The 11,436-nt window shown below is 47.4% G+C and overlaps 1 protein-coding gene across 2 annotated transcripts; it reads left to right on the forward strand.

The window, feature by feature from the left end:
• Positions 1–6: 6 nt before the first annotated feature.
• On the forward strand, positions 7–7,558 carry vopp1b (VOPP1 WW domain binding protein b). Of its 2 annotated transcripts, XM_079661217.1 has the most exons (4): positions 7–131; positions 3,503–3,580; positions 6,354–6,481; positions 7,216–7,558. In XM_079661217.1, the coding sequence occupies exons 3-4, from the start codon at positions 6,364–6,366 to the stop codon at positions 7,422–7,424; spliced, it is 327 nt and encodes a 108-aa protein (XP_079517343.1). In that variant the 5' UTR covers positions 7–131; positions 3,503–3,580; positions 6,354–6,363; the 3' UTR covers positions 7,425–7,558. The 2 variants fall into 2 exon arrangements, with proteins under 2 accessions (XP_079517343.1, XP_079517344.1); XM_079661218.1 differs by lacking the exons at positions 7–131; positions 3,503–3,580 and adding an exon at positions 4,177–4,796.
• Positions 7,559–11,436: the final 3,878 nt, after the last annotated feature.

The following is an 11,436-nucleotide window of genomic DNA, read 5'->3' on the forward strand; positions in this document are numbered from 1 at the left end:
GGCACAAAGCATTCTGGGGGATGAGCGCAGAGAAACAGACATGTGTTTAATCTGCTTCTCTTTTATTCACAGTGTGTCGAGGCCAAGAAGTACTGCTGGTATTTCGAAGGCGGGTACCCCATCTACTTCATGCAAGTACCTCCCACCTCCCACCTTTGGATGTGCGTCCATACGGGGCACGGAGATGCTAGTGTGTCAAACTGAAACACTTCATCCTCTGCAGAAACCTGACTACACAGCGACGGGCTTTGCAGCTTCTCAGTCCCTTTGTTTTCATATTAAGGGTCCCAGCCAGTCCCTGTTGGAGCGTTATACACAGAATACATGTTTTCCACACAATGTTTAAAATAAAAAACCACAACAAACATTTCTAAAACTGTCTTTGGCGAAAAAACAATCTGAAGCTATTTATCAAATAATCTGTGTTCTTGATATAGTTCAGGGAGCGTGAGTGAACACTTGGGTTCCACACAAAAAGCTTTTATTGTAATATATATATTTATATGTAATATAATATCATCTTTGCACACCGCCCTGCAGCGAGCATGTGTGCAGATTTATATTTCCAAAGTTTGCATGATTTAAGACAAAGAATACAAAAACTGTTCATATTTTGTGTTTAGCAGAACCTGCTCAGAGCTCTGCAGCGCGTCCTCATTTCATCAAGACCATTCAAGAGATTCTGAGTTTAGGATATTCTAGAAGTCTGATTCTATATTTATCTGTAATGCTCCACACACAGTACAAGAACATGTTTGTTGCATTATTTAGTGCATGCAATACGTAAGAACATAAGCATTAAAGCAAGCGGGACATCCTCAGAGGAGCAGAGGAAATATAAAACATTGTTAAACATGTATTTAAGATCTAACGTGTGACGCACTGAGATCCTGCACCCTCACAAGGTGGACTCACAGGTCCACCCTCACAAGGGGGACTCACAGGTCCACCCTGCACCCTCACATGGTGGACTCACAGGTCCACCCTCACAAGGGGGACTCACAGGTCCACCCTGCACCCACACAAGGTGGACTCACAGGTCCACCCAGCACCCTCACAAGGTGGACTCACAGGTCCACCCTGCACCCTCACCAGGTGGACTCACAGGTCCACCCTGCACCCTCACATGGTGGACTCACAGGTCCACCCTCACAAGGTGGACTCACAGGTCCACCCTCACAAGGGGGACTCACAGGTCCACCCTGCACCCTCACAAGGTGGACTCACAGGTCCACCCTCACAAGGGGGACTCACAGGTCCACCCTGCACCCTCACAAGGGGGACTCACAGGTCCACCCTGCACCCTCACATGGGGGACTCACAGGTCCACCCTGCACCCTCACAAGGTGGACTCACAGGTCCACCCTCACAAGGGGGACTCACAGGTCCACCCTGCACCCTCACAAGGGGGACTCACAGGTCCACCCTGCACCCTCACATGGGGGACTCACAGGTCCACCCTGCACCCTCACAAGGTGGACTCACAGGTCCACCCTCACAAGGGGGACTCACAGGTCCACCCTGCACCCTCACAAGGTGGACTCACAGGTCCACCCTCACAAGGGGGACTCACAGGTCCACCCTGCACCCTCACATGGTGGACTCACAGGTCCACCCTGCACCCTCACAAGGTGGACTCACAGGTCCACCCTCACAAGGTGGACTCACAGGTCCACCCTGCACCCTCACAAGGTGGACTCACAGGTCCACCCTGCACCCTCACAAGGTGGACTCACAGGTCCACCCTCACAAGGGGGACTCACAGGTCCACCCTGCACCCTCACAAGGTGGACTCACAGGTCCACCCTGCACCCTCACAAGGTGGACTCACAGGTCCACCCTCACAAGGTGGACTCACAGGTCCACCCTCCACCCTCACAAGGTGGACTCACAGGTCCACCCTGCACCCTCACATGGTGGACTCACAGGTCCACCCTGCACCCTCACAAGGTGGACTCACAGGTCCACCCTGCACCCTCACCAGGTGGACTCACAGGTCCACCCTGCACCCTCACATGGTGGACTCACAGGTCCACCCTCACAAGGGGGACTCACAGGTCCACCCTGCACCCTCACATGGTGGACTCACAGGTCCACCCTCACAAGGTGGACTCACAGGTCCACCCTCACAAGGGGGACTCACAGGTCCACCCTGCACCCTCACAAGGTGGACTCACAGGTCCACCCTCACAAGGGGGACTCACAGGTCCACCCTGCACCCTCACAAGGTGGACTCACAGGTCCACCCTCACAAGGGGGACTCACAGGTCCACCCTGCACCCTCACAAGGTGGACTCACAGGTCCACCCTCACAAGGGGGACTCACAGGTCCACCCTGCACCCTCACAAGGTGGACTCACAGGTCCACCCTCACAAGGGGGACTCACAGGTCCACCCTGCACCCTCACAAGGTGGACTCACAGGTCCACCCTCACAAGGGGGACTCACAGGTCCACCCTGCACCCTCACATGGTGGACTCACAGGTCCACCCTGCACCCTCACAAGGTGGACTCACAGGTCCACCCTCACAAGGTGGACTCACAGGTCCACCCTGCACCCTCACAAGGTGGACTCACAGGTCCACCCTGCACCCTCACCAGGTGGACTCACAGGTCCACCCTGCACCCTCACAAGGTGGACTCACAGGTCCACCCTCACAAGGGGGACTCACAGGTCCACCCTCACAAGGGGGACTCACAGGTCCACCCTGCACCCTCACAAGGTGGACTCACAGGTCCACCCTGCACCCTCACAAGGTGGACTCACAGGTCCACCCTCACAAGGTGGACTCACAGGTCCACCCTCACAAGGTGGACTCACAGGTCCACCCTCACAAGGTGGACTCACAGGTCCACCCTCCACCCTCACAAGGTGGACTCACAGGTCCACCCTGCACCCTCACATGGTGGACTCACAGGTCCACCCTGCACCCTCACAAGGTGGACTCACAGGTCCACCCTGCACCCTCACCAGGTGGACTCACAGGTCCACCCTGCACCCTCACAAGGTGGACTCACAGGTCCACCCTCACAAGGTGGACTCACAGGTCCACCCTCACAAGGTGGACTCACAGGTCCACCCTGCACCCTCACAAGGTGGACTCACAGGTCCACCCTCACATGGTGGACTCACAGGTCCACCCTGCACCCTCACAAGGTGGACTCAAAGGTCCACCCTGCACCCTCACAAGGTGGACTCACAGGTCCACCCTCACATGGTGGACTCACAGGTCCACCCTGCACCCTCACAAGGTGGACTCACAGGTCCACCCTGCACACTCACAAGGTGATTCATGTGCATTGTCCCTTCTTCAATAAATACATACTAATATCCAGAAGATGATGCAATCTGTATAAAAGGTGGCTCAGAGTCTGCAGGAGGAAGAGGAGAGGAGTGAGGAAGAGGAGAGGAGTGAGGAAGAGGAGAGGAGTGAGGAAAGGAAACCTGATAAGTGTCCTTCTTGTGTTGAGCTCGTTGCTAACTGTGTTATTGTCACTGCAGATGTCGCTCGTATGAGGACTGCTGTGGGACTCGCTGCTGCGTGAGAGCGCTCTCCATCCAGAGACTATGGTACTTCTGGTGAGCTCATCATTCAGAGAGTTTCTGAAGAGAGGGGACATTGTGTTTAGAGGAGACGTCTTGGGACGAAAAGTCCTTCCTGAGAGGAGGGGCTTTGACAAGATAAATAATGACATCAAAACTGAGAATATAGTGGAGTCATAGTATGTCGGAAATATGCATTCAAATGATATAGTTACTATGTCTCATCACTATGGTTACTATGTCTCATCACTATATAGTTACTATGTCTCATCACTATGGTTACTATGTCTCATCACTATATAGTTACTATGTCTCATCACTATATAGTTACTATGTCTCATCACTATATAGTATACATAAAATATCTAAAATAGGATATATAAGTATGTCTAAGTCTCAGTGTGATGTATGTGTGTTACAGTACGGTGTGTATCTGTGTGTTACAGTACGGTGTGTATCTGTGTGTTACAGTACGGTGTGTATCTGTGTGTATCTGTGTGTTACAGTACGGTGTGTATCTGTCTGTTACAGTACGTGTAGGGGTTTCACCAACTAATCGACTAGTCGACTACCTTTACCACTAGTCGGCGCTATAGGCCCTAGTCAAATAGTCGTGAAAGAAATGGAGGTAAACGAGGTGCTGCAAAATGCTCCAAAACACGTCCGACATTCTTATGTATGGCAGAACTTCAACGAGGATGTAACCAACTCCACAGTGAAGTGTCAGTTGTGTACAGCTGTACTGAAGTACAATACAAATGCATCTGCTATGCGCAACCATCTGAAGATGAGACACCCGCTGCCGACAGCTAGCACTAGCAGTAATGCTAGCAGCAGTGAGCAACGGACCGGCGTCAGCACTGAACAGAGGCAAACGAGCAGCAAGAAAACACGGGTCAACAGTGATGCGGATGATGAGCTACGGGATTACTGCCAGCGGACACCGCATATCCCCACAATGGATAATCCACTGGAGTGGTGGGCAGAAAACGTGCACCGCTTCCCCCGCTTTCGAGGAGCTACCTGGCTATTCCAGCCACAAGCACCCCGAGTGAGAGGGTTTTTCCCTGGCAGGCAACACTGTCACCCGAAAGCGGTCAAGCCTCCTTCCCTCACATGTCGATGCGTTGGTGTTCAAACCAAACCAAAAATATGGAAAGTTGGACGTTATCGTGGAGGACAGCGAATAAAGTGTTGCGCACTGGATTTACGTGGCATTTATGTAAACAAGACTTTTTTGCTGTCGATTTTGGTGAGTCCAGTGTTTGTTATTTACTCAGCCATGTAACACAAATTAAAATGCATTGTTTAATGTTACTGTATGAGTTCCAATAGAAAATACAGTTGTACACCTCTCTTTGTGTGTCTCTATTATGACGTAACGACTAGTCGACTGCTATTTTGAAAAACGTGTCGACTAGTAAATATTGGTAGTTGTGAAACCCCTAGTACGGTGTGTATCTGTGTGTATGTGTGTTACAGTACGGTGTGTGTATGTGTGTTACAGTACGGTGTGTATCTGTGTGTATGTGTGTTACAGTACGGTGTGTATCTGTGTGTATGTGTGTTACAGTACGGTGTGTATCTGTGTGTATGTGTGTTACAGTACGGTGTGTATCTGTGTGTATGTGTGTTACAGTACGGTGTGTATCTGTGTGTATGTGTGTTACAGTACGGTGTGTATCTGTGTGTATGTGTGTTACAGTACGGTGTGTATCTGTGTGTTACAGTACGGTGTGTATCTGTGTGTATGTGTGTTACAGTACGGTGTGTATCTGTGTGTTACAGTACGGTGTGTATCTGTGTGTTACAGTACGGTGTGTATCTGTGTGTATGTGTGTTACAGTACGGTGTGTATCTGTGTGTATGTGTGTTACAGTACGGTGTGTATCTGTGTGTTACAGTACGGTGTGTATCTGTGTGTATGTGTGTTACAGTACGGTGTGTATCTCTGTGTTACAGTACGGTGTGTATGTGTGTTACAGTACGGTGTATCTGTGTGTTACAGTACGGTGTATCTGTGTGTATGTGTGTTACAGTACGGTGTATCTGTGTGTTACAGTACGGTGTATCTGTGTGTATGTGTGTTACAGTACGGTGTATCTGTGTGTATGTGTGTTACAGTACGGTGTATCTGTGTGTCTGTGTGTTACAGTACGGTGTATCTGTGTGTTACAGTACGGTGTATCTGTGTGTATGTGTGTTACAGTACGGTGTATCTGTGTGTATGTGTGTTACAGTACGGTGTATCTGTGTGTTACAGTACGGTGTATCTGTGTGTATCTGTGTTACAGTACGGTGTGTATCTGTGTGTATGTGTGTTACAGTACGGTGTGTATCTGTGTGTATGTGTGTTACAGTACGGTGTATCTGTGTGTATGTGTGTTACAGTACGGTGTATCTGTGTGTATGTGTGTTACAGTACGGTGTATCTGTGTGTTACAGTACGGTGTATCTGTGTGTATGTGTGTTACAGTACGGTGTATCTGTGTGTCTGTGTGTTACAGTACGGTGTATCTGTGTGTTACAGTACGGTGTATCTGTGTGTATGTGTGTTACAGTACGGTGTATCTGTGTGTATGTGTGTTACAGTACGGTGTATCTGTGTGTTACAGTACGGTGTATCTGTGTGTATCTGTGTTACAGTACGGTGTGTATCTGTGTGTATCTGTGTGTTACAGTACGGTGTGTATCTGTGTGTTACAGTACGGTGTGTATCTGTGTGTATGTGTGTTACAGTACGGTGTATCTGTGTGTTACAGTACGGTGTGTATCTGTGTTACAGTACGGTGTGTATCTGTGTCCTCAGGGTGCTCCTGATGATGGGCGTGTTGTTCTGCTGCGGCGCAGGGTTCATCGTGCGCAGGAGGATGAACCCTTCACCTCTGAGAGACGACTTCAACGTGTCCTTCACCAGACACCCTGCCAACTCTCCTGGTACACACACACACACACACACACACACACACACACACACACACACACACACACACACACACACACACACACACACACACACACACACACACACACACACACACACACACACACACACACACACACACACACACACACACACACACACACACACACACACACACACACAGGACGTGGTGTTTCTGTGTTGGTCCCTGAAGGCAGCTTCTACCTGATACTGGTCTGAATGACTTTGTATACTGCAGGGTAGCTGGTGGATTTACTCCAGGTTGAACTAAAGTCTGATTTAACTCTTGATTAGATTTCACATCATTCATCCACATCTGAGAAGTAACTAAAGGTATTAAATCCATGTAGTGGAGGAAAAGTACACCGTGTACCTCTGACTGTAGTGGAGGAGAAGTATCTCAAAACAGTACTTAAGGACAGTCCTTGAGTTGATGTATTTAGTAGGTACTACCGCTGACTGTAGTGGAGTAGAAATACACAGAAGGAAATACTCAAGTAAAGTTCCTCAAGATTGTACTTACCTTACTTTACAAAACTGATAACAACTTCACACTGGGAGACTTCCTGTGTGTGTGTGTGTGTGTGTGTGTGTGTGTGTGTGTGTGTGTGTGTGTGTGTGTGTGTGTGTGTGTGTGTGTGTGTGTGTGTGTGTGTGTATAAACTGTTTATTTAAATAGAATAGAAATAGAGGTACCAAAGTAAATCTGTTTCCTGTCTCCCTCCAGTCTCCCAGCAGCCAGGGGTCATGCAGGGCTTCGGGGTGAACGGGATGACCTCTGACCCAGCAGGGGGTCCCTCTGGCTCCGCCCACATGTTCCCAGCTCAGCCTGGCTCCGCCCACATGATGATGAGCGCCTACCCCCCCCCTCCGTCATACTGCAACCACCCCCCTCCCTCATATGAACAGATATTTAACAACGCAGACAAGAAGTGACGTCTGCAGAGAAAAGAGAGATGAACTGTGAGAAAGGAAATGATCAGAGGGACTTTTAAAAACACACACACTTCCTGTACTGAAGAAGCACACACACCCACCCCCACCCACCCACCCACCCACCCACCCACACACACGTACTGAAGAAGCACAGACACTCCTGTACTGAAGCACACACACACACAGACACACTCACACACACACGCACACTCCTGTACTGAAGCACACACACACACAGACACACTCACACACTCCTGTACTGAAGCACACACACACACAGACACACTCACACACACACGCACACACACACACACACACACACACACTCCTGTACTGAAGCACACACACACACACTCCTGTACTGAAGCACACACACACACACACTCCTGTACTGAAGCACACACACACACACACACACACGCACTCCTGTACTGAAGAAGCACATACACACTTCCTGTACTGAAGAAGCACACACACACACACACACACACACACACACACACACACACACACACACACACACACACACACACACACACACACACACACACACACACACACACACACACACACACACACACACACACACACACACACACACACACACACACACACACACACACACACACACACACACACCTGATCTGTATTGAATATTGAACAGATATTTCACAACGCCGACAAAAAGTGACGTCTGCAGAGAAACAAGAGATGAAAGGAAATGATCAGAGGGGTTTGTGGATGTGAGACTTTTGAAAACACACTTCCTGTAATAAAGAAACACACATTCAAATGTACAAACTGTTGTTGAAAGCGTGTTGAAGAAATCTCCTCTCTGCACTCTTCACTACGTGATGAGTCCTGGATGCAGCTTTTATTTCAGCGTCATGTCCTTTCACCACGAGCTCCAGGTCTCCATGAGGAAGTACGCTGTGGGGCGCTCTCTTTTGGTTCTTCTTCAGATAGAGCATGGAGCTTGTTCATTCAAGCCTCTTGAGAAGCGGGCGTTGTGTTTCCATGTGCTGGACTAACTGGATGGGACATGCCAGGAGTTGATTGGTTGAATATTTAAGTCATCACTTTGGTCCTAATTGAATAATTGGTGAATGATGTCTGATTCCTCTCTGCTGCTCAACGGGAACCTGCTGGAGGAACACCTTCACCTCAAACACCTGAGATCACCTGGTTCCTCTCACTGCAGTGAGAGGAACCCACAGTGTCACTGCAGTCTGTGTGGGTTCCTCTCACTGCAGTGTGAGGAACCCTCACTGCACTGTGGGTTCCTCTCACTGCACTGTGGGTTCCTCTCACTGCACTGTGGGTTCCTCTCACTGCACTGTGGGTTCCTCACACTGCACTGTGGGTTCCTCTCACCGCAGTGTGGGTTCCTCACACTGCAGTGGAGTGTGTGAGAGCCTTTATACAGTCTGGTGTGAGCTGCAGGAAGAAAGGGACTGTACAGTTTAGCTGCAGGTGTGTTTAGAGATGAAAGCACTTTATCTTTGTTATTTATGCACATTTCCCCAAATACTGAATCTCTGTAATAATCATAAAGAACAGTAAGGCAGCATGAGTTACAGTTAGAGGACTTGGTGTGCTTCAAATGGCATCCTGTGACACATTATTTATTTCATCGCTGCTATGTGCAGGAGTCATCATTTTAATGCAAAAACTATTTAGGATTAATTTCCAACCTCCGGTATCACCAGAGAACTGAACGAGGTACGACTCGTGAGAAATGAAATCAGATCTCAATTAAACTCAGATTAAAACTCAACAAACTGAATCCAACTACGAGAGAGCACGTGAATCACCTGAGCTGAGTCGTGGTTTGTAAAAAGGTAACGTTCAGTTTGTGCTGCAGGAAATACCTGATGAGGAACTTTCAGGAAGCAGTCGAGCTCTTTCTGTTCCGTAGTTTGGTCCCATCGATGCATTTTAACGAGAACAATCAACTCTGCAAACACACACAGATATATACAACACACACACACACACACACACACAGATATATACAACACACACACACACACACACACAGATATATACAACACACACACACACACACACACACACACACACACACACACACACACACACACACACACACACACACACACACAGATATATACAACACACACACACACACACACACACACACACACACACACACACACACACACACACACACACACACACACACACACACACACACACACACACACACACACACACACACACACACACACGTCAGCGAGCTTCACATAGCGCCTCACATTTCAAACTAATTGTAATACAGAAATTAGCTGTGAACTTGAAAGGGATTTGCACTTTGGGGTTTGCATGGATGAATAACGTCTGAAACCAGTAATGAAGCCCAGCTGTTCGCTCCAAACCCAAAGGTGAATTATGGGATGTTTTAAATGCACAATATAGGAGTTATTTTTGCGTGTCTTTGCAACAGGAACCATCTCTTCTTCTGCTCTTTCAACACAAACACCGTCAATCATTGTGAAATATGTAAATAAAGTTCACTTCTGATAACCTCTGACTTCTGGATTGACTTTATATCACATTGTATTATTAGATCAATATATATTAATTAATTATAATGAACAGGAGGAATGTGAGAAATCTCCTTATGCATCGAACAGATAATATTCATATATTAGAATAACAAAAATAAAGGATTTACATGCATTTCTTCCCCATTTCACTCAACATCAATTAACAACTTAGACTAATCAATTCACTGCTTAGACCAGGGGTGGGGATCCTCCGGCCCCCGGGCCGTAGACGGCCCGCGAGACCATTTGGTACGGCCTTTGAGGTAATTTATAAACACACGCAAAAAAGAAAAACATTTAAGAAATCTAGACCGCAAAAAAATTAAACAAGCGAGTGCCTGTTTTTCCTGGCCAAGGTCAGGGTCCTTGAACACAACACGAGCCTAACATGTCATCACGTGGCATATGTCTCGTCTGATAGGGGTGCAGTTCTGACGGAGAGCACCAGAACGCCGCTCCGGCACTTCAAAACTTGCAGTACCCATAAGGAGCCGTACACATGCCGCAGTGTCTGCGTGGCTGTGTCTTTAGTTGAAAGCCCAGTGGCGATCTGTTCATCTGTCACACTGACCATACAGTCAATACCTTTGTTGTTATTAGCATCTGGTTAGCTAGCTATGCTAACGAATAGAAGAAGCTTTTTCTCCAACCAGTGAGGTAAAGGCACATCTTTATATGATCATTAAGTTATAGAAAATAAGAGAATAAAGTAAACAGGTATAAAATACTAATATGACAATGAAAAAAGTTGTTATTAATAAACAAGAATACAGTTTGAAACGGGAGTGATTTATAAAATATCCATAAAGAAAAATAAATCTGCTTCCAGTTCTGTTTCATCTGGGTGTTGAGAGATGTATCCATAGATCTCTTCATGTTGCTTTGAAAGTGCACCAGATTGATGCTTTTAACTTCCACATTTAAAAAAAAAATTCCCTGGGGAGCATACCCCCGGACCCCCCTAGAGGAGGTTAGGTCCCCCCCTAGAGGAGGTTAGGTCCCCCCCTAGAGGAGGTTAGGTTCCGTCCATGCATGCGTGAGTCATGGTGAGATATCTGGATTCAGACGTTGCTTTTTCTTTGCACAGAATGAAAGAAAGGCCAAATGAATGGGCTGTGATTTGAGTTTGTTTAAGCAGAGGTCAATCATTTGTACGGCCCTCAGAGGATGTTGAAAAAATTGAAATGGCCCTTGAGAGGAAAAAGGTTCCCCAACCCTGGCTTAGACTAATCAATTAACAGCTTAGACTAATCAATTAACAGCTTAGACTAATCAATTAACAGCTTAGACTAATCAATTAACAGCTTAGACTAATCAATTAACAGCTTAGACTAATCAATTAACAGCTTAGACTAATCAATTAACAGCTTAGACTAATCAATTAACAGCTTAGACTAATCAATTAACAGCTTAGACTAATCAATTCACAGCTTAGACTAATCAAC

Source organism: Notothenia rossii (genome assembly GCF_949606895.1).
Source record: "Notothenia rossii genome assembly, chromosome: 12".
In the NCBI taxonomy this organism is placed as follows: Eukaryota; Metazoa; Chordata; class Actinopteri; order Perciformes; family Nototheniidae; genus Notothenia; species Notothenia rossii.

What these genes read in the sequence shown, in the direction of transcription:
- vopp1b (XM_079661217.1), top strand. Translation starts at nt 6,364, where the DNA reads ATGATGGGCGTGTTGTTCTGCTGCGGCGCAGGGTTCATCGTGCGCAGG. An exon ending in ACACCCTGCCAACTCTCCTG is followed by an intron (nt 6,482 to 7,215) that starts GTACACACACAC and finishes GTCTCCCTCCAG; the next exon opens with TCTCCCAGCAGCCAGGGGTC.